This window comes from Odocoileus virginianus, chromosome 31 (assembly GCF_023699985.2).
Source record: "Odocoileus virginianus isolate 20LAN1187 ecotype Illinois chromosome 31, Ovbor_1.2, whole genome shotgun sequence".
In the NCBI taxonomy this organism is placed as follows: Eukaryota; Metazoa; Chordata; class Mammalia; order Artiodactyla; family Cervidae; genus Odocoileus; species Odocoileus virginianus.
Window position 1 is genome coordinate 15,264,379 of NC_069704.1, and position 24,620 is coordinate 15,288,998.

The 24,620-nt window shown below is 41.5% G+C and overlaps 1 protein-coding gene across 6 annotated transcripts in view; it reads right to left on the reverse strand.

The window, feature by feature from the left end:
* Positions 1 to 3,015: 3,015 nt before the first annotated feature.
* The window catches only part of ZNF462 (zinc finger protein 462), a 149,213-nt gene continuing 127,608 nt past the window's right edge, over positions 3,016 to 24,620 (reverse strand). For all 6 annotated transcript variants that reach the window (XM_070459345.1, XM_070459342.1, XM_070459344.1 and 3 more), the window contains 3 exons: positions 9,139 to 9,271; positions 4,768 to 4,891; positions 3,016 to 3,423 (listed from right to left, as the gene is read on the reverse strand). In XM_070459345.1, the coding sequence (XP_070315446.1) occupies positions 3,216 to 3,423; positions 4,768 to 4,891; positions 9,139 to 9,271 (465 nt within the window). In that variant the 3' untranslated portion in view covers positions 3,016 to 3,215. The remainder of the gene's footprint in view (positions 3,424 to 4,767; positions 4,892 to 9,138; positions 9,272 to 24,620) is intronic.

Below are 24,620 nucleotides of genomic sequence, written 5' to 3' on the forward strand. Positions count from 1 at the left end.
CTCTTCTAGGTTTCATGACTATTAATTTTCCCTCTGATTTATAACAGGGTAGCTCAAAGAATAAGTTAATGATGATAATTACTGGTGCAGGATGCATAGTAAGTTTGTGGCAATGGTTGTGACTTGCAGTTAGATGAAAACAACTGTGCTCACAGGTTCAGGGTCCCCAGATGATGTTCAGTCCCTGGCATTTCCTCCTTCTGAAGGTTGATACACCACTTTGATTCACACTGGTTTTTTTTGGCCATACCATGCAGTTTGTGGGCTCTTAGCTCCCCAATCAGGGATTACATTCATGCGCCCACGTCCCCTGCATTGGGAGCTTGGAGTCCTCATCACTGGACTGCCAGGGAAGTCCTGGATTCCCATTTTTGACAGAAAACATTCCCTTCATAAAATTCCCCCAGTTGGTTATAAATATCTGATGCAGAAATGTTAACATTTAAAAACCCCAGCTCATACCTCACCTTAAAGTCACCTTTGCTTTTCATAATGGTTTAGATTCAATGGTTTGAAATAGCTTTCATGCACATGTATTGAAAAGGCAATGCTATATAATTTCTACATTTCATGTGTGTAGTCATATCTGTAAATGATTTACAACAGATGCACATAGACACATGTGAAAAAAATTCTTTATTAATTTCTCACATTTCATTACAAAATGTATGTTGCAAACAACTTGAATAACCTACTTGTGTGTTTTCTGTTGTTTTTTTTAAACCCTTGGCTTCAAGAACTCAGGATCTCCCTATCTTTTATCAAGTTTTGGGAAACACTGATTATTGGAGTCAATAGGTTATCATTTTCCTATTTATTTTCTTCTCTCAAGCTCTGAAAAAAAAATGTCCTCTGTATAAATTAAACAAAAAAAAGTTGTAAATTCTATGTCATTACAGTCAACAGAATTATAATAATGCATCCAAAATGTGCGGCCACAAAATATCAGGTATATGTTTGAAAAAAGAAAAAAAAAATGACATTCTAGCCTTGTTAAAAGGATAATGGTCCCATATTTTTATTAACAGGTTAGCAAAACAAAATCCAATGGATTACAATATTTACATGTTATTTGAAAAATAAAGTAGTGATAAAAGCATGTCACAATTATTTTCTTTTTTTCCTTTTTTCTTTCCTTTTTTCTTCTTTTTTTTTCTTTTTCTTTTTTGGTAACCATTACAAACACCCAATCCAGGTATGGAACTGTTTAGCACATTTGAAATGAGGCCAATTAAAAACAAATATGGACACAAAATGAATCTTTTGTCTAGATACTTTCCCCCATATTCTGGTTTCCACATGATGGCCCCCATCCCTAAAAAAAAACTTAAATTAAAACAAACACCCACAAATAAAAATTCTTAACAGCAAGAAAATAAAAGAAGAACATGCTTTTCAAGTAAGCACTTATTCCACAAATGCAATATCTTTCCATGGATTTTATTTGAAGCTGTGTGGGACACTGTCATCTCAGCAATTCCCTTCCCTTTCTCCCCCCTCCCCCAACCCTTCCAAGTAAAAAACAAAACAAAACAAAACAAAAAAAAACAAAACATGAAAACCAAAGGACTCGCGCGCACACACACACACATCCACACACACATCCAAGCTCTCTCACACACAGGCTTCTAAAACCTAGGATTCAAGGAAAGTTCTACTTTTTTGGAACGAAACCCTTTGTTCACAATCAGAACGCATTATAAATGTAGACTTAGATTTCGTCTAAGCTGCTCCCTCCTGAAAAAGCTAATATGGGGAAACAGAGCAGCTGGCAGCTAGATTAAAAAAAAAAAAAAGTAGTTCTCCAGGCTCCTTGTAGGATATAAGTATTTCTTGAACACTCTCACCAAAGGGATGGGATTTGAGCACATCCCTTTGTCCCAAAAAATAAATGAGAATCCCACCCCCCAAAAAAAACCCACAATGCAAACAAAATCAGAACACAGATTTAGAAATCACACACAAAAGCCAGCCCATCCTAACAGAGATTATTTGTGTGAGACGGATAATGTGTAAATTTGACAGCAACAAAAGGGTGAAGAGGACTTCCTCATCTGGCCCACAAGCTGCATAGAGGTGCCGAAAAGTTTGGTTCTTTAGTTAAATTAAAAAAAACGTTAACTTCTTTGTTATTTCCATGTTTAAAATAAAAACATTCCTATTCACAAAAAACTAAATCTCCCTTGCCCCCAAATCAAAACAACAATAACAACACACACACAAAAAACAATTTATATGAAAAACTGAATTGTGCTGTGTTTGTAACACTCAAACTGATAGAAAATAAACATGTGGCAAACAAAACTCCAAAGTCACCTTAAAATTAGCTCACATGAAATCTACCAAATTCTAAATTATAGTTGAACACTAATAAACAGCTTACCTGGAATAAAGGATGACAATTCACAAACATTTATCTAATAATTAAAGTCTGTTTCTTTTTTTTTGTCTTGTTTTTTACTAAAATAATTAAAAAAATCACAGTATTTTAAGAAATAAAACCCACGTGGGGATTTTAAGCACAATTTGTGTTCCTTTCTTTAAAACTCTTTTTTTTTTCTCCATTCACCATCTTGCCCAGCAGTTCTCTCTACATTTAACCACAATGACGACAGGTAGTACTGACAAATGCAGAGAATTCCCTTGGTTAAGTTTGAGGTACTAGGAAACAGGTGACTGTTTTATGCAAAGCAGTTTTTTTTGTTTTGTTTTTTTGTTTGTTTGTTTTTTTGTTTTTTTTTTTCCTGTTTGTTTTTTCCCAAAGCGGCTGCAGTTAGGTCTTGAAAAAGCTTAAGGTATTAAAACTAGAAAAACGCACCAAAAGTTGTGCGTCAAAAAGTTGTTCCCCTAAGAGAAGTCTTCTACTGTCACGGAGCTTCTCTTTCCACATACGGTCCAAGACCACCACAGTGCACAGATGTGCAAGGGAGGTGCTTCCGTTGCTTCCGCAACAAACGAAACTTCCACGATGAAGATCCGGAAGGAAAGACGTAGTGATGGAAAAGGAGCCACATATTCCAACCATTTAAATAACTTTAATTTACATACTCACTCACACAGGTACCAGTGCTTTGAAAATAGATTGTTCAGTCCTAAAAAGCAGCTTTGTTCTGTCTTCTTTTTTCTGTCCCCCCCTTCTCAGCCCAAGCTGGCCCTCCCACTTTTCTTTTTCATCGCGGTTCAAGTAAGGGGTGATTAAGAATTTCACCAAACGCTTATTCTTTTTTGGCCTCCGCATTCTCCAGGAGAGATTTGTCAGCAGCTACGACACAGATGGCTACTGGTTCGTTCTTTAGGGAAAAGTCTATCCCGATTGCTTCATCATCTTCCTTTTCCTCTATAGAGGGCATCTTAATACTGTCCTCCACGTTACCCTTCAGGTGGATTTCTTCTCGGCTCACCTGCTTGGTGTCATTCAATGCCCTGGGAACACATTCATGGGAATGACAGGTGAGTATATGTATTTTTCTCTAGTTAAAAAAAAATTCACCTCCTTATGTCTCTGAGCCTAAAAAGGTCTTGGGGGTCTTATAAGTGCCACAGACATATTATTGACTGGACTGTGAGTGATTTATCCCTGCTACCTGTTATACTTAGCTCATATATTTCTGGTATCTTATTAAAAATCTGAACCTATGAAAATGAAAAGAAAGTGAAAACGTTGGTCGCTTAGTTGTGTCTGACTCTCTGCGACCTTGTGGACTGTAGCTTGCCAGGCTCCTCTGTCCATGGGATTCTCCAGGCAAGACTACTGGAGTGGGGAGCCATTTCCTTCTCCAGGGGATGTTCTCAACCCAGGGATCAAACCTGGGTCTCCTGCATTGCAGATGGAGGATTCTTTCACATCTGAGCCAGCAGGGAAGCCCTATCCATTATTATATTATGTTTTGATTATGTCATTCTTTGCTTATAGAGCAACAAAATCATCTTATGTTCCCTCCTATACTGGGAACAATACAGTCATAAGTGGTCATAGCAAGAACTGTCTTATGCTCAGATCCATCAGAGGAACCTAGGAAATGCAGACTTGCTATACCTATCAGGACTAAAAGTGCAACTCGGGTATTAAAGAGTTAACGGACAGACCCACAGACAAATCATAGAAATGAACAAAAAGCAAGAACCTGAAGATGAGACCCATGTCTCATCCTAGTTATATGCTGGGAAGCTTAGTTACATTCTCTGAGGTTTAGATACTACCTATTTTCTGGGCATTTTCTGCTTAAGGGACCAGCTCCTAGGCTATCCCACTGTCTGCCGGGCTGGAAGTGCCTTGTCTAGGGGACACTGTTGTGTTCAAGGGTCTTACGAGTGTTCTGCAGGCGTGCTCCTACCTACCTGGGAGGCAGGCAGAAGCGGGCTCTGTCCCCGAGGCAGAGCATTGAAGGCACCAAGAGGTGCGTGGGAAGGTTCAAGGCCACTCGGGGAGTGAGTCATCACAGAGGCAGGAACAGAAGCCAGATCTCTGGACCCCGGTCCACGCTCTACAGAGAACGTCATGCTAACGAAAGCTGAAGGGACACGGGCTGGAGAGAGCACTCTACTTCTACACGAGGGCTTGAGCGGGATCTGTCATTCGTAAAGACGATCTCTCCTCCTGTGACTCGTGTCTGGGTGACCATTTTAAAAACCAGCGGAAAGGGAGAAACCCAGTTCGTGACAAACTGCCTCTCCTCCCGGACCCGGGAGTGTGACACAGAGGGGTCTACGTATTGTCAGGAGCCACCGCCACCTCTCACGATGAGCGAAGGCCTTCACGGGACTTACATGCCGTGTCTCAGCACGTGCCTTTCCCACTCAGAGCCCTGGGAAAACGCCCGTCCGCAAAATTCACACGGAAAACGCTTCTCAGTGTTGATAGCAGCCCCACGGTCAGAAAATCTCAAGAGATCTGTGAGGAGAAAGCAGGCGTGTTACCTGTGAGCTGGAGGGACAGAAGAGAAGTCAATATTCATTAGGAGCCTCCTCTCATTTCCAGATTCCTTACTCTTTCTCCTGCTGGCCTTCACCAAAGGACTGTTTCTTGAAACTCTGGAGAACTGTTCCCAGGCCCTAGGCATCCCCACTTCTCTTCACCTCCCAACTGTTTCTGTCACAAATAACCCGACTTTGTCTTAAGAACCCCTTCTGTTCATTCCAATGGCGTCTGAGCATTTTTTTCTATCAAATCTCTCCCTCCTGTGGTGTTCCTCTCTATCGGCCCTCATAGTTTAGCACCTCTTCATTTCCTATTTAACACAGTTTTTCTCCACTCACTAATAAGAACACAGGCTTCTGAAAGCACCAAGGCCAGGCTATGTTGTAGGAAGACCTAAAGGTTTCCACACATTCCAGGAAAAGCCGAGGGCTCACAATCTGTGGTCCTCTGCCATGGATATCTTAATTGACACCTCCCAGGGTGGCTGCAAGCACGGAATGAGACCCAAAAAGCAGAGAACCGAGCAGGAACACGAATCCCGGACGACGGGGAGACGGGAACGTGAAAGCATGTCCTCAGCTAGTCTGGGGTTCTGGCCGGCTGCCCTCCATCGGTGTATTCTTGAACATGGGGATGTGCAGACGCCTTTCTGGACAGGTCTGTTGTAATCAAGTGCTGACTATCGTTTTACTTCCTCCACGGCCCTGGGAGCATGTGAGGGGCCTGCTAAATGGGGACTGACTGGCTAATTGTTCGGAGGCCACGCCTCCTGGCAAACTCAAAGACGAGAGCTTATATGGCCTTTGTGTTATCCTGGGTCCCAAGCCCATATGTCTTTCATTATAGCACAGAGGGCCAGATCTTCACGTGGGTAATAAACAGCAGGACCTAGACGGGTCTGCAGCCACGCTGAAGAGTGAGGACAGCACACAGACGAACGCTGATCATCTCAGCCCCTCTGATCACTGTGTGCCTGGACTCACGAGATGTTACAGGAAGATGTCTCTTGGTTGAAATACTCCATCTGATAAAAAAAAAAATCCTCAGGATGATGTTAACAGGCTAGGTGTCTCTGAGCTGCCTTCATCTGCAGCACAAAAAGCACTGTGAATGGGGCCAGTTCTAACAAAAGATGAAACATTTTCTCACAAATTAAGAAGATCACCACACAAGCCATTAAAAATAATTGCACAGACTATCTTCCTTGATTCTTTTCATTGGAAATGAGACAGCACCATCTGCTCTGCGCATTAATTCCTTAGCAGGGATTATCTTGGGCAAGAAATCAACAGAATGCCTTCCTGACTCCTCCCAACTGCATAATGAGAGGGGGTGGGGAGGACACTGCTTGGGCGCATTTTGATTTCTTCATGCCTGGTTTCCTCCCTTTCAAAGTCCCTCTGAGCTGCCTTCTGAGGCGGGACCTGCCGGGTGGCCATGGTCAGCTTCTCATGTTGGGAAGGCACGTTGGGAACGGGGTAGCTCCAAGGACGTGGGCCCCCCAAATGGAGCGCCTGACGAGGGTCTCTGCTGCCAACAAGGGGGCCTGCTCCTGGCACACTCACTTGCTTACCCCGAGGAAACATGAAACCAACCATCTATTCTTTCCAACGGCTCATGCTGTTTCATCCTCAAAGGAGGAGGCCAATCATTACCTGTCACACATCAAATGGCTTCCATTAGCCCCAGAGCTGTGCTAACGCCACCTCCCGCTCTCTCTACTCCTGGAAGACAGAACGTCTGGCAAAAACACCCTGAGGCTACTGTGTGCCGTTTCTTCTTGTTGGCAAGAATACACCTAGATGGTGGAAAATTGATTCCAAGGCGATGAGACAAAGGAGGCTGTTCTTTCAAGAATCGACGAGGGGGACGGGAAGGTTTTCCCCATTAACATGACTGGAAGTTACTCAAGTAAATCCCCCACCCTCTGAGAGAGGAACACAGGCTTCTCCACCCCCAAGTCTTTTCTCCCTATGCGGTTAAGGCTCATGAATGTGTAAGCTGCGCTTTCTAGGGAGAAGCGATCAGACACCATGAAGTTCTTCTCAGGCAAACTGAGCTGGCCTGATGCCACAGTGCCCGTGCGAGGGGGTGGCTGGGCTGGGCGGTCAAGGAAACGTGGCTGGCGCCTTGCACATCTATCTGCCCTCTCTTCCTTCTCATCGTCTATGCTGTTATTTTGGAGGTAGCGCAGGGGAGGGGAGGACTAACAGGGTTTCTTGCCTCTGCAATGCTTATAACCTGTAAAACCACGTATGCTTGGTTCTAGAGATTAAAAAGTCATGGTCTCCAATGAGGAATAATTCATTTCCTGGGGAGGAATGGTAGGGCACAGAGCCCGTGAAGACAAGGAGCCTGTGTGCCCACATGCATCCTCTTTGAGAGAACTCTGGTAACAGTGCACAGACGACGTTAAAGAATTCATCGCTAAGGACACAGTTGTGAAATGCTTTTTAAGAAAGAAGGAAGAGAAAATTGAAAACTCATGCTTCTTGAATCACAGCCGTTTTAAGAAATAGATCACTATGCCCCCTACTAATAAAAGTCGTAACTTTACAAGGGCAATCAGTCTACATGGTGTGGATGCTCTATTTATCTATTGACCACAGGCACGGGGGTTCAGAAGCCAAGCTGGGTCATCACTTAGCTGTGGTCTCCTGCTATAGTAGAGTTAAAGAACAGAAGGATGGGGTGGAAGTCAGGAAAAATCAAGAAAAAGAGGGAAAATCTTGAAAGAAAATAACCACCAAGTCGGCTTTCTGGGCTGGCAGACTGATTAAGCAAGAAAAACGAAGAAATTCCACAAAAGGACGCCTTACAATGAGGCCCCAAAGACCACTGAATTGGCAGAATTCAGGGCCAGGTTCCCATCAACGAAGAACATCCACTAAGGGTAGGGGAAGTGGTACAGTAATGTAAAGACGTTTTGCCTTTGGAGCCAGAAGACTTAAACCCAACCTCCAGTGTTTTCATTTTAACTTTGAACACACTCTTAAATATTCTGGGCTTTTATTTCCCTATTTGTAAAATGCCAATAATGCCATCTACACTGCAGGGTTTTATCATTATTATTAAGTGGTTACTGTGCTCCAGGAACTGGACTAATAATGTTTGTGTGCTATCTCATTTAAGATTTACGCGACCCTAAGGAAGTGACCCTAGGAAGTTGTTATTATTAGAATGATGAACGCACAGGAGATAAAATAATTTACCCGAAGTCATATAACTAAAAAGCAGCAGAACGGGGAGCCAAATCCATAGAGACCAACTGCAAAGCCCTCTAACAGTATATAAGATTAAATAAAAACCAGTTGACACTGGGCTTGGCCCATAATGATGTTCCCCAATGGCAACTAATACCATTCTCCTCACCAATGGGGTGACATCATACTTATTTCTCAGGTTTAGGTTATCCATGTGCTTTTGATAAGTCTGCTAATAACTACAGTAAGATATCCCAACCTATATTCTTACGTAGCATGTTGGGTTTTCCACAATATTCTATGTCAAACAATACAGAATACCAGCTCTAGATCATGTAAATGTAGGTCTACAACTAAATATACTTCAAAAAACTTCATTTTGAAAATAATTATGGAATCACAGAAAGTTGAAAAATAGTACAAAAGTCCCTCAAAACTTTCCCTACTATCCCCTGTAAAGACAGTCAAATGCCACTGGTCTCCTTCTCGCTCTCTCTCTTTACAAAGCAAAAACAGTAAGCCAGGGGTTTAAGAGGAGGGTCATGCAGAAGGACACATGAAGGGGTTCGGACCTCAGGCTTAAGCCCTCTGCGGCTCCCTCCCCCCATCCCCAGCAAAATACACCCCAGCAGCAGCAATTTTAAATAAGCATTCAACTGGAAATTCATTTACATTCCTCGATAGCTTTTACAGGGCCATCCATCTTGCTGTCTGTCCTTACTCTGCAGATTCCCCAGATAACAGTTTTCCTGAATAAAAACAAATCATCGCCATGTATTTTTTAACAAATGTATATCTACAGTTAAAGAGAAAACGTCTGTTTTCCTTGGAGTTTCTCTAGCTGGTAATAGTTTACAAAGACATGGCCCCTGACGTGTTGCAGCCAGTCTGTTCTGCTACTTAACGAAGAAGGATCATTCCTTCTGTTCCTCCTCCAACAACCTTCTGCCTCCCTTCTGTCTGCCCACGGCCAGGCTGGATGCCATCTGGGGCTCAGGGGGCAGGGACGGGACCAACCTCTGTCATCAGCCTTGCTGTTCATTTCTTCTTCCTTGTCTTCATCATCACTGCTGGAACTCTCCATCTTCTCCTTCATCTGTTCCAGCTGATCCAAGTTAACCCGTCCAACTAGCTCAAAGTTTCGGCTTACCTGAAAAAGACCCAAACACACACTGGAATCACAAACCACAACTGAATGCCATTCTCCCTGAATGACAGAGCTGTCCAATGTCACTTTCCTGTGGGTGTGTTTTTAGAACCAGGACCAAATTACACCAGTGCCTAAATGGTCCTTTTCTTCATTTTGACCCTCTTATAGGCACATCTGTCTTCTGCTCCCACATTCATTTTCACTGGAACTCTCAACACTGGACCTTCCTTACCAAATGTGAGCTGTCGTTAGCAGAAAATCAAGTCTCATGAGGCCAGGGGTGTAGAGTAGATGTCCAATAAACATTTTTCGAGTTAAATTCAAGGGTTTACCTTTCATGTGTGTGTGTGTGTTAGTAACTCAGTCGTCTCCGACTCTTTGTGACCCCATGGACTGTAGCCTGCCAGGCTCCTCTATCCATGGAATTCTCCAGGTCAAAATACTGGAGTGGGTTGCCATTTCCTCCCCCAGGAGATCTTCCTGACCCAGGGATTGAACCCATGTCTCCTGCATTGGCAGGCAGATTCTTTACCATCAGAGCCACCAGGGGAGCCCACATTTCAAATATATCTGGAGGGAAAGTGGCTCTGTAAGTATCTTGAAAACTAGAAGAGAGAGTCACATTTCCACCACAGCCTACACCCTGGAGGGCGGTGGGGCTGTCCCAGCTTTGACCAATGACAGTTGCTCAATTCCTAACTCCAGTTTAGGTGTCAGACAGTATTGTTACTGTTTAGTGTTACTACTGTTTCTGAAGCTGACCACAGCCTGTTCATCACAGCTGGGATTATCTGAGAAAAATCTAGATGACAAATCCCCAAAAACTCTTTGAAAGTGTTAACTGCGGCTGATTTGTGTTTATATAAAACGTGGTTAGAATAATGTGGGACTCTAAACTGGCTTCAAAAATATCATCCAAGAGAAATAAAAACTCACCCCATGAAAACTCAGTGAGGATATTCTATTTGGGGTTCTCATAACAATGGTAGCACACCATGGCCCCTCTTCAATTAATCTGTTTTCTGAACTTCTTCAGTTGCAGACACAGAATGATCAAGAATGATAGTATAGGAGCCAAGCCAACAAAATGACTCAAACCAGCGTGGTGATGGGTTCCATGCTCTCCCTGGTGGGGGCCAAGGGAAGGGCCCATGAAGATAAACGAGACCCAGTTCTGGCCTCCAGAGGCACGGAGTTTTGAGTTGAAGAGGGAAGACAGACTTCACTAATTAGACTCCAAGGCAGATTTCCATAGCTGCTACAGTAGAGATAGCGCGTAATGAGGGCACAGGAGATGATAAGGAGAATTTACAAGACGGTTCCAAAATATTCCCTGGGACCAGCCTGGAACAAAGATGTGCTGAGCACCACCAATTCCATATGCCTGGCAGATGGAAACATCATCATCAACTGTGACAAATGCGCGACAGAGAGCCTCAGAGTATCAGGGCCAGCAGACTGTCCTGTGAGAAAGTGTAATACCTGTCCCCACAGCACCATGTGTGTGCGCGTGGGGTGGGGGGTGGGGGTCGGCAGCATTGAAAACAAGGAAGAAAACTCAAGATAAAAGCTCTCTATCCACTGATACAACTCTAAGAATGAAATCAGTTGACTTGGAAAACAGCTCAGCATGAGGGTGGAAAAGAGGTCTTCAATGATCACAGCACAAAACCCCGAGCGAAGGCAAATTCCTGTTTGCTCATGAAAAAAAGTTTAAAAAATGATTAGATTAAGATTGGACGGCATCACTGACTCAACGGACATGAGTTTGAGCAGACTCCGGGAGATGGTAAAGGGTAGGGAAACCTGGCATGCTGCAGTTCATGGGGTCGCGAAGAGTCAGACACAACTAAGCGCATGAACAAGAAATTAAGGTGAAGAGGAGGAAGCCCAGTTAGAATCTTTCTTTCTCTTCCTTTCCTCTAAGAGTTCATGGTACCAGTCAAGCAAAGGATTTTTGCTTAAACCGACCTTCCTAATTAGAGTTTTATCTACTGTCCTCATGCCTACAGACCTATATAGATTTTTAAAATATTTATTTTTATAACAAAGCAAAAAGGGAAGGCACAAGGAGCAGGCGCTTTGAAGTCAGACAGATCTGAGTTCAAGTTTAGGGTTTGCCATGAACCAAAGGACTCTGAACATACACGGCCTCAGTGTCCTTGTCTGATTGATAAAGAGGGTCAGCACAGTACCCGAAACACAACAGCTCACCAAATTGTGGTTTCCCTTTCCCTTTCTGGGAATGTGGCCTTTTCCAATTTTGGCTTTTGGAAGTGTGTATAAGAAGCATCATAAATGCATATTTATGAAGTTATGTTTCACCACAAAGTCTACATTTTAATCAAATAGCATTTATGACAAATATCTGAATAAAAGTTTTCTGGGTTGCCAGGTTTTTTTTTTCTCCAGGAAAAGGAGGCAAGATTCCAACTGGCCTAATTTTGCATTATGCAAAGAAAAAATATTTTGAAATGATCGGTACTTAAAGGGGCAGCCTTTCCCTATCACTTTATCCCCACTTTCAGCCAGGTCAGCTACAGGCATGTGGAATGGGCAGGAGAGGTGGGCATTGCCAGGAAACAAAAATAATGAGACTGAGAAAGGTCAAAAAACAATCCTCAAATGCCTTCTTTAATCCAGCAGTTTGTGCTCATTCATTCACTGATTCATTCATTCAGGACTCCCAGTGGCCCTGCCGTGTGCCAGGCCCTGTGCTGATCAAGGAACTCGAGTGACAGAAGGAGATCTGTCACCAAACCAAATGTTATTTTTTCTTTTCCGCCTTCCTCTTTCTTCTCCTTTTACAGGAAAACTGTTAGCATTTTGGATTCTGCACAATTTTAGGAGTGCATGACATTTTCATGGTTTAACATTCACCCAAGGGGCTCCCCAGGATGTATTTGTCCTGAAGATTTCTAAAACCTTTGTTTAAAAATAAAAATGAATTTTTTTTGTTATGTAATTAGAAGATTTTAAATTCAAAAATCTTTACAGGGTTGAGTTCTTGCTATACCTTTAATCTCCAAACTAGCGATCCAGGATTCATCTTCATACAAAAGGAAGCCTTCCGGCTGCATTTCTGAGCCTCTGTCCCTTCCCTCCCTCCGGCCAGATTCCCTGTGTGTGTTCTCACCACCTCTTATATCTATCCAACCAGTGCGGCTGAATGGAGGGCTTTTTTTTTTTTTTTTAATTAAATCTGCTCCTGTCAGTCTTTGCTTGCCCTGAGGATAAAACCCCAATTTCTGACTGTGGTTTAGGTGTCTGATTATCATCTTACATTCTGGCCCACCCTCTCCCTTAAGCTGACTCCCCTTCGCTCCCACAATCCTGAACTTATTGAGGTGCCTGGGACAGGCCAGTCTCTTGACTTTGGGCCTCTTTCTGCACAGGCCGTGACCTCCGTGTGAAACTCTGTCCAGCCTGCCTCCCTCAAGTGGTTCCTCCTCAGACTACCATACCAGTCTCACTCCAGTGTCACCGCATCTGGGGGACTTTCCCTCAATTCCTCCTTGGTTAAATATCCTTGCTTGAGGCTTCCACAGCAGCCTGCCCTGTCCTCCCCTTTTACATAGCCCAGGGAACTGCAGTCAGTATCCTGTAATAACCTATGATAGAAAAGAATATATATATGTGTAATCGAATCACATTGCTGTACATCTGAAACTAACACAATGTTGTAAATTAACTATATTTCAATTAAAACTAAACTCAGTAATTAACATCTTCTGGCCTGCCTCCCCAACAGAACAAACTCCATGAAGACAGAAACTCTGCATGCAGCTCAGCCAGATCTGCACTGGCCAGAGAAGTGTCCAGATGGAAGTGGGCACGGTTCTCACCTCCTAATTACTAGGTGTCTGCATTTTCATTTAATATATTTTTCTTTCCCATAAAAATATACAATGAAAAATTAGCAAACAGAAAAACTCATTTAAAACCCAACAATCTACACATAGTACCTGTAAAGCAGTTGTTATATTTCTGTATCTCTGTTCTCTATTTACAGATGATGTACAGTACTGCTTTTTTTATGCCTGGTATGACATAAATATCAATCTCTGTATATATCTATTTAATATATCTATACATCCAATCACCATATAATACTTTGTCAAGTGAATATATTATAGTTTACTTGACTCTTCCCATGTGAGTTTATCTTTGGTTATTTCTGGCTTTTCACTATTAAAAATGCAGTAGTAAGCCTTCCTAAAAGGCTTTCATATTTAGTTTTAGCCATGGCAATCAGAAAAGAAAAAGAAAAGGAATCAAAATTAGAAAAGAAGTCAACTGTCACTGTTTGCAGCTGACATGATAATAATACATGGAATATCTTAAAGATGCCACCAAAGAACTTCTAGAGCTCATCAATGACTTCAGTAAGATTGCAGAATACAAAATTAATACACAGAAATCTGTTTTATACTAACAGCTGAAGATCAGGAGGAGAAATTAAGGAAACAGTTTCATTTATTATCAAATCAGAAAGAATAAAATACCTAGGAATAAACCTACCTAAGGAGACAACAGACCTGTACTCTGAAAATTATAAGATGCTAATGAAAGAAACTGAAGATGAGACAAACAGATGGAAAGATATACCATGTTCTTGAATGGGAAGAATCAATATTGTCAAAATGACTATACCACCCAAAGCATTCTACACATTAAGTGCAACCCCTATCAAATTACCAATGGCATTTTTTTTTCACAGAACTGTAACAAAGAATGTTAAAACTTGTATGGAAACACAAAAGACCCTGAATAGCTAAAGCAATGCTGAGAAAGAAAAATGGAGCTGGAGGAATCAGGCTCCCTGACTTCAAATTATACTCCAAAGCTAGACATCAAAGCAGAATGGCACTGGCACAAAAATAGAAATATAGATCAATGGGACAGGATAGAAAGCTCAGAAATAATTCTTGTACCTACAGCCAATAAATCTATGATAAATGAGGCAAGAACATACAACGGAGAAAAGTTTCTTTGGACAAATCATGGTGGAGAGTTCTGACAAAATGTGGTCCACTGGTAGAGGTCAACGGCAAACCACTTCACTACTCTTGCCTTGAGAAAAGTATGAAAAGGCAAAAAGATATGACGCTGAAAGATGAACTCCCCAGGTTGGTAGGTGCCCAATGCGCTACCGGAAAAGAGTGGAGAAATAACACCAGGAAGAATGAAGCAACAGAGCCAAGTGAAAACAATGCCCAGCTGTGGATGTGACTGGTGATGGAAGTAAAGTCTGATGTGGTAAAGAACAATATTGCACAGGAACCTGGAATGTTAGGTTCATGAATCAAGGAAAACTGGAAGTGGTCAAACAGGAGATGGCAAGAGTGGACACTGGCATTTTAGGAATCAGTGAACTAAAATAGACTGGAATGGGCAAATTTAACTCAGATGAAAGTTATATCTACTACTGTGGGCAGGAATCCCTTAGAAGAAATGGAGTAGCCATCATAGTCAACAAAAGAGTCCAAAATGCAGTACATGCATGCAGTCTCAAAAACGACAGAATGGTCTCTGTTTGTTTACAAGGCAAACCATTCAATATCACAGTAATCCAGGCCTATGCCCCAACCAGTAATGCTAAAGAAGCTGAAGTTGAATGGTTCTATGAAGACCTATAAGACTTTCAAGAACTAACACACCCCCAAAGATGTCCTTTTCATTATAGGGGACTGGAATGCAAAAGTAGCAAGTCAAGGGTTATCTGAACTAACAGGGAAATTTGGCCTTGGAGTACAAATGAAGCAGGGCAAAGGCTAACAGAGTTTTGCCAAGAGAATGCACCAGTCATGGCAAACACCCTCTTCCAAGAACACAAGAGAAGACTCTACACATGGAGATCACCAGATGGTCAATACTGAAATCAGACTGATTATATTCTTTGCAGCCAAAGATGGAGAAGCTCTAGACAGTCAGCAAAAACAAGACCGGAGCAGACTGTGGCTCAGATCATGAACTCCTTATTGCCAAATTCAGACTTAAATTGAAGAAAGTAGGGAAACCATTAGAGCATTCAGGTACGACCTAAATCAAATCCCTTACAATTATACAATGGAAGTGAAAAATAGATTCAAAGGATTAGATCTGATAGAGTGCCTGAAGAACTATGGACAGAGGTTTGCAACACTGTACAGGAGACAGTGATCAAGACCATTCCCAAGAAAAAGAAATGTAAAAAGGCACAATGGCTGTCTGAGGGGGCCTTACAAATGGCTGAGAAGAGAAGTAAAAGGCAAAAGAGGAGAGGAAAGATATACCCATCTGAATGCAGAGTTCCAAAGAATAGCAAGGAGAAATAAGAAAGCCTTCCTTGGGATTGATGCAAAGAAATAGAGGAAAACAATAGAATGGGAAAGACTAGAAATCTCTTCAAGAAAATCAATGATACTAAGAGAACTTTTCATGCAAAGATGGGCACAATAAAGGACAGAAATGGTATGGACCTAACAGAAGCAAACAACATTAAGAAGAGGTGGTAAGAATACACAGAAGAACTATACAAAAAGATCTTCATGACCCAGATAGCCACGATGGTTTGATCACTTCCCTAGAAACAGACATCCTGGAATCTGAAGTCAGGTGGGCCTTAGGAAGTATCACTATGAACAAAGCTTGTGGAGGTGATGGAATTCCAGTTAAGCTATTTCAAATCCTAAAAGATGATGCTGTGAAAGTGCTGCACTCAATATGCCAGCAAATTTGGAAAACTCAGCAGTGGCCACAGGACTGGAAACGGTCAGTTTTATATTCCAATCCCAAAGAAAGGCAATGCCAAAGAATGTTCAAACTATCACACAGCAACTGCATTCATCTCACATGCTAGAAAAGTAATGTTCGAAATTCTCCAGGCTTCAACAGTACATGAAATGTGAACTTCCAGATATTCAAGCTGGATTTAGAAAAGGCAGAGGAACCAGAGATCAAATTGCCCACATCCGGTGGATCATCGAAAAAGGAAGAAAGTTCTGCAAGAAAAAGCAAGAAGTAAAGTAAGTACTTCTGCTTTATTGACTACATTGAAGCCTTTGACTGTGTAGATCACAACAAACTGGAAAATTTACCTGCCTCCTGAGAAATCTGTATGCAGGTCAAGAAGCAACAGTAAGAATGGTACATGGAAAAACAGACTGGTTCCAAATCGGGAAAGGAGTACGTCAAGGTTATGTATTATCACCCTGATTATTTAACTTATATGCAGAGTATATCATGAAAAATGCTGGGCTGGATGAAGCAGAAGCTGGAATCAAGACTGCCGGGAGAAATATCAATAACCTCAGATATGCAGACAGTACCACCCTTGGGACAGAAAGTGAAGAGGAACTGAAGAGCCTCTTGATGAAAGTGAAAGAAGAGAGTGAAAAAGTTGGCTTAAAGCTCAACATTCAGAAAACTAAGTTCATGGCATCTGGTACCATCACTTCAGGGAAAATAGATGGGGAAACAATGGAAACAGTAAGAGACTTTATTTGGGGTGAGAGCTCCAAAATCACTGCAGATGGTGAGTGCAGCCATAAAATTAAAAGATGCTAGCTCCCTGGAAGAAAAGCTATGACCAACCAAGACAGTGTATTAAAAATAAGAGACATTACTTTGCTGACAAACGTCCATCTAGTCAAAGCTATGATTTTTCCAGTAGTCATGTATGGATGTGAGAGTTGGACTATAAAGAAAGCTGAAAAGTGAAGAATTGATGCTTTTGAACTGTGGTGTTGGAGAAGACTCTTGAGAGTCCCTTGGACTGCAAGGAGATCAAACCAGTCAATGCAACAGAAAATCAGTCCAGAATATTCATTTGAAGGACTGATGCTGAAGGTGAAACTCCAATACTTTGGCCACCTGATGTGAAAAACTGACTCACTAGGAAAGACCCTGCTGATGGGAAAGATAGAAGGCAGGAGCAGAAGGGGATGACAGAGGATGAGATGGTTGGATGGCATCACCGACTTGATGGATTTGAGTTTGAGCAAGCTCGGGAGCTGGTGATGGACAAGGAAGTCTGGTATGCTTGCAGTCAATGGGATCGCAAAGAGTTGGACATGACTGAGCAACTGAACTGAATTGATTCAATAAATATTACTGGGAAAACTGGACAGCTATAGAGAAAAGAATGAAATTAGAACATTCTCTAACATAATACACAAAAATAAACTCAAAATGGATTAAAAACCTAAATATAAGACTGGATACTATAAAACTCTAAGAGGAAAGAATAGGCAAAATACTCTTTGACATAAATCACAGCAATATTTTTATATCCATTTCCTAGAGTAAGGGAAATTAAAAAAAAAAAAGTAATGGGACCTAATGAAACTCTTAAGTGTTTTGTACAGCAAAGGAAATCATCAGTGAAATAAAAAGACAACCCACAGAATGGGAGAAAATATTTGAAAATGTTGTGACCAAGGAAGGATTAATGCCTAAAATATATAAATAAACAGCTCATACAGCTCAATATCAAAAACCAAAAAACCTAACGGACAGAAGATCTAAATAGACATTTCTCCAAGGAAGACAGATGGCCAATAAATATATTAGAAGATGCTCAACATTGCTAATAAGAGAAATGCAAATTGTAACAACAATTGTGCATCACTTCATACTGGTCAGAATAGTCATCATTAAAAAGTCTACAAGCTGGGACTTCCCTGGCAGTCCTGTGGTTAAGACTCTAAGTTTCCATAGTAGGGGGCACAGGTTCGATCTCTAGTTGGGAAACTAAGATCCCACATGCTGCATGGTGCGGGCCCCACAAAAACTGTCTATAAACAACACATGCTGGAGAAGGAGTGGAGAAAAGGGAAACTTCCTACACTGTTGGTGAGAATGTAAATTGGTACAACCACTATAGAGAACAGCATCAGTCAGTTCAGTTCAGTCGCTCAGTCGTGTCCAACTCTTTGCCACCCCATGGACTGCAGCACAATAGGCTCTCTTGTTCATCACCAACTCCTGAAGCTTGCTCAAACTCATGTCCATCGAGTCAGCAAGGCCCATCTCATCATCTGTGGTCCCGACCTTCTCCTCCTGCCATTTATCTTTCCCAGCATCAGGGTCTTTGCCAATGAGTCAGTTCTTCGAGTCAGGTGGCCAAAGTATTGGAGCTTCAGCTTCAGCATCAGTCTTTCCAATGAATATTCAGAACTGATTTCCTTTCAGATGGACTGGCTGGATCTCCTTGCAGTTCAAGGGACTCAAGAGTCTTCAACACCACAGTTCAAAAGCATCAATTCTTCAGTGCTCAGCTTTCTTTATGGTCCAACTCTCACATCCATACATGACTACTGGAAAAACCATAGCTTTGACTAGATGGACCTTTGTCAGCAAAGTAATGTCTCTGCTTTTTAATATGCTGTCTAGGTTGATCATAGCTTTCCTTCCAAGGAGCAAGTGTCTTTTAATCTCAGGGCTGCACTCACTATCTGCAGTGATTTTGGAGCCCAAGGAAATAAAGTCTGTCACTATTTCCAGTGTTTCCCCATGTATTTGCCATGAAGTGATGAGACCAGATGCCATGATCTTAGTTTTCTGAATGCTGAGCTTTAAGCCAGCTTTTTCACTCTCCTCTTTCACTTTCATCAAGAGACTCTCCAGTTCCTCTTCACTTTCTGCCATAAGGGTGGTGTCATCTGCATATCTGAGGTTATTGATGTTTCTCTCAGCAATCTAGATTCCAGCCGGCATCCAGCCCAGCATTTCACATGATGCACTCTGCATATAAGTTAAACAAGCAGGGTGATACTCCTTTCCCGATTTGGAACCAGTTTGTTGTTCCATGTCCAGTTCTAACTGTTGCTTCTTGACCACAAACAGATTTCTCAGGAGGCAGGTAAGGTGGTCTAGTATTCCCATCTCTTTCAGAATTTTCCACAGTTTGTTGTGATCCATACAGTCAAAGGCTTTGGTGTAGTCAATAAAGCAGGAATGATGTTTTTCTGGAACTCTCTTGCTTTTTCTATGATCCAACGGATGTTGGATCTGGTTCCTCTGTCTTTTCTATATCCAGCTTGAACTCCTGGAAGTTCATGGTTCATGTACTGCTGAAGCCTGGCCTGGAGAATTTTGAGCATTACTTTACTAGCATGTGAGAGTGCAATTGTTGTATGATAGTTTGAACATTCTTTGTCACTGCCCTTCTTTGGGATTGGAATGAAAACTGACCTTTTCCAGTCCTGTGGCCACTGTTGAGTTTTCCAAATTTTCTGGCATATTGAGTGCTGCACTTTCACAGCATCATCTTTTAGGATTTGAAATAGCTCAGCTGGAATTCCATCACCTCCACTAGCTTTGTTCATAGTGATGCTTCCTTGACTTTGCATTCCAGGATGTCTAGTTCTAGGAAAGTGATTACACCATCATGGTTATCTGGGTCATGAAGATCTTTTTGTATAGTTCTTCTGTGTATTTCTTAATATCTTCTGCTTCTGTTAGGTTCATACTATTAAATGATATGGACGTAACAGAAGAGAACAGTATAGAGGTTCCTTAAAACTAAAAATGATTCAGCAACCCCACTCCTGGGCATAAATCTGAAGAAAATCATAATTTGAAAAGATACATGTACCTCAACGTTCAGTGCAGCACTGTTCACAATAAACAAGAAATGGAAGCAGGCTAAATGTCCATCGACAGAGAAATGAATACAGAATATGTGGCACATATATACTACTTGGGCTTCCCTCATAGCTCAGTCGGTAAAGTATTTGCCTGCAATGATGGATACCCAGGTTCAATTCCTGGGTTGGGAAGATCCCCTGGAGAAGGAAATGACAACCCACTCTAGTATTCTTGCCTGGAGAATCCCATGGACAGAGGAGCCTGGCAGGCTACAGTCCGTGGGGTCGCAAGAGTCAGACACGACTAAGCAACTAAACCACCATGTATTACTTAGCCATAAAAAAATGAATGAAAATGACATTTGTAACAACATGGATGGACCCACAAATTATCACACTCAGTGAATTAAGTCAGACAAAGACATTTATCATACAGTATCGCTTATATGTGGAATCTTAAAAAAAATGGTACAAATGAATGTATTTACAAAACAGCAACAGGGTTACAGATGTACAAAGTATAAAACAAACTTAAGGTTATGGGGAGGAAGAGGGGTTGGGATAAAGGGGAGATTGGGATTGACATATACATACTACTATATATAAAACAGCTAACTAATAAGGACCTACTGTATATCACAGGGGATATTCTGTAATATTCTGTAATACTCTATATGGGAAAATAATCTGAAAAATAGTGGAGATATATATATATATATATAACTGAACCACTTTGTAGTACACCTGAAATTAATACAACATTGTAATTCAACTATACTCCAATATAAATTTTTAAAAAATACATTAATTAAAAAAAAAACATAGTAATAAGACTTCCAGTATACAAACCTTTCTTTCATGTTAAGATTTTATATGCTAAATTCTCAAACATGAAATTAAGGGTCCAAGTCAAATGATATATAGATTTTATATTACAGTTCCAATATATTTCTAAGTTGGCTTCTAAAATGTTCATACTGGTACATGATCATTAGTTTCTGGACCCAGAAATTGGTGGGTATCTGACCAACTTCTTAATGGGCCAGAAGACCTATGGAGGGACATTCACATTTTTTCTCTGGAGATGAGAAGCAATTTATCACCTTGTTTCCCAAAAGGGCCGCAACAGAGGGAGAAAGACAGCAAGGCTGAGTGTGCGTTCTAGAACCTGGCTCTTTGGAGCCTTCTGAAGGCAGAAGAAGCCATCCATGCTTTTAAAGGGTAGACTGTTCAGATACATCATCACTCAGATAGTAAAGTTATATGCAGATCCTCATATCCTGTGAAAGTTATTTGTGAATGTCCATGAACCCAAAGTCACCTGTGAACACTACTCACTCAGCACTGTGTGAAAACCTCTAGTAAGGAAGTGAGATCAAGCGCCAATGAGCAGCAAAACCTGTACCCTTTCACACTGAAGTGGGGACACTACACACCCTTCCACGCTCGGGCTGAATGCTCAAGCTGCAACACTACGTCTGTCCTTTTGCTAGTTGCTTTTTAGCCAGTCAGCAAAACGGTTTTGATCTGTCCTTAGCAGAGGAAAGAATTTCCATACTAATTCTTACTTCTAAGAATTCCTCTAAGAATTAGCATTCTTACTTCTAAGAGGAGAGGAGTGTTATGTGATTTACAAATATAACCAAGTTGCATATGCATTTTCATACTGTCCTGGGGGACAAACCAGTTTTACAGGAAAGACTGATATAAACTTGCTTGTAAAGGGAAGAATGAAACCGGGCGCTCTCATCTTCAGGTGACCTAGCAGACATCAAGTGGAGGAGATGATGATGAAGAAAAACCTACTTAACCTTTCCAGAGTCCCCCTCCTAGTGACATAACACTTGTACATTCCAAAAGAGACACCCGATCAGGAGGTGCACATACCTAAGAGTGCATGTTCATGTTAAGGAGAAAGGCCAAGTGAACTTTTTACTTCTAGAAGAAGTGACGGCAGAGAACATGGAAAAACTGCCTCTTACATCAGAAATGCCCATCTCAGTCACAAACTGAGAATATGTAGCTACAAAGATCTTAAAGGACTTATGGCCCAGGCCAGCAAACTTTTTCTGTGAAAGGCTAGTTGAATAAGTTTTCTTAGGTTTTCTGGACCACATGGTCTGTCACAACTACTCAATTATCCTCTATCTTGAAAGCAGTCACAGACAATGTGGAAATGGATGCACGTGACTGTGTTCCAAGAAAACTATATTTAGGGACACTGAAATTTGAATTTCATATAATTTCACATGTCACGAAATATTACTCTTTTGATTTTTGTCAACCTATTAAAACAGGTCAAAACCGTTCCTGGCTGTCAGACCATATAAATAGGCAGTGGGTCCGATCTGGTCCACGGGCAGTGCTCGCCCACCCCTGACTTATGCTCTCCGCTGGTTTCCCCAGCAGGTCGTCTTTGCCTGTCTCTGAAAGTCAGAATGGGAATGAGGGAAAGGAACCAGTGGGAGAAAGGTTCAGCAAAGTGTTGCCTCTATGAATTTTACAGGGAGATGGTCAAAGACGCAGGTAAAAGTCAGGAATTCTCAATGAGCATTTCAATCAGAGCTCTTGGAAAAGCTTCCAGGGAAGATATGCAGCCCAGCATATTACGGTTCTATGAAAGATGGGCCATGACACCACACCTGCTGTGCAACTATGCTGCGCCCTCCCATTCGAAAGATAGCTTTATCCATTACTTACCATGCTGGTTGTGACTCTTTGTTTAAGCTCATCTCGCCTGCTTGCTTATAAACTCTTCCAGGGTAGCAACCATTTCTTATTTACTTTTATAGGCTCAGTGCAGAGTATAAGGCCAGTCATCTAGTTGACACATAACACACGTTATCTGAATTTACCAGTAGCATAAAAACCCATAGGCAATCATAAAGTATAAAGGACTTCATAATATTGTATGCCAAGGTATAAATTTGCTTGCTAATAAAACTGGACATTTTCCTAACAGATTTTGTTCTAATGCTTACCAAATAATTATATGCTAAAAATTAATCCAGTCATTTTTACATATATCACTTAATCCTTATGATCATTCTGCAAGGTATGTGTCATCTTCCATATTTGTAGATGAGGAAAACGGAACACAAAACAAGTAAGTTATAGGCCAGGTTAGAACTCACACCTTCAGGTGACACAGTTCCAGCTTTCCCCATTCAAATGCAGATCATCTGTTGAAATGTAAAACTGCTTACAAAACATGTAAAAATTGTCCATGGGACACTGGCTGAACACAAGAATAAGGGAGAAAAAAGTACTGTGACAATAATATTCATTCCAAAGTTTGATGGGATGAAGCAGGAAGAATCTTTTGAGACTATTTCCTTCAAAAGTAAAAACCATTCTAAGGACAGTAAGAATAAAGGCTGGTAAAGGACTGGAAGGGTATGGGGCATAGAAGTCAAGGAGAGTACCTACTTTCTTTTGCGATCACTGAGTTAGAACAGAAAACATGCTGCTGCCAGACCTGACTTAGCAAAAGTCCAGACGAAATCAATCATTTTGAGAATCTCAGCACAACCCCAGTCACAAGCACTCAAGAAAGCCAAGTGAAAGGCATCGTTAAAGTCAAAGAACTTTGTTGTCGGCCAACTGAGCTGCTGCCAATCTCCAGAACTCAAAATCCAGAAGCCAAGATGCTGCTGCTGCCATGTTCTGCTTATTTGGACAAACAGGATACTTAAAATTTCTCATCTGAAAAGTGATTTCAATTATTGATTTATTTAGCAACTAGCTAGTGGAGACTTAATTATATGCAGGGCACCATGGTGAGATTTGAGAAGGAAAGAGAGGTTAAGTATTGTGGTTTCCATTTTAAGAATGTTGCACCCAGTGGCAAGACAGAACCTTGTTAAGAGTTAAGTACAAGCTGAGGCTGCATGAACACGTGCCTGAATAGAAGAAGAAGGAAAGTTCTACGCAAGTTTGGAAGCAGAGGCCATTCATTTTGGCTGGATACTTTATTTTTTATGTATGCACGTAAGTATGTTGTCCTCTGCTCATCCCCAACAGCATATTGGATACCGTCCAACCTGGGAAACTCATCTTTCAGTGCATAGCTTTTTGTGTTTTATACAGTTAATGAGGTTCTCATGGCAAGTATACTGGGGTGGTTTGCCATTCCTTTGAACTGTGGTGCTGGGAAAGACTCCTCAGAGTCCCTTGGACAGCAAGGAGATCAAACCAGTCAATATTAAAGGAAATGAACCCTGAATACTCATTGGGAGGACTGAAGCTGAAGCTGAAGCTCCAATATTATGGTCATCTAATGAGAACAGCTGACTTATTGGAAAAGTCCCTGATGCTGGGAAAGATTGAGGGCAGAAGGAGAAGAGGGCGTCGGAGGATGAGATGGCTGGATGGCATCACTGAGGCAAAGGACAAGAACTTGGGCAAACTTTGGGAGATGGTGAGGGACAGGGAAGTCTGGTGTGCTGCAGTCCATGGGGTCGCAAAGAATCAGACACAACTGGGAGACTGAACAGCAGCAAATGTATGAATTTTTAAGATTTTTTTTTATATGCCCCATTTTTAAAGTCTTTCTTGAATTTGTTACAGTATGGTTTGTTTATATTCTGCTTTTTTGGTCATAAGGCATGTGGTATCTTAGCTCAAGTATCAAGGATCAAACCCTCATCCCCTGCATTGGAAGGTCAAGTCGTAATCACTGGACCATTAGGGAAGTCCCACTGGCTGGAGACTTTAGTGGATTCTTCCAAAGGTTACAGGCTAAGAACATCTTCAAATACCTACTTGAGAAATACCAT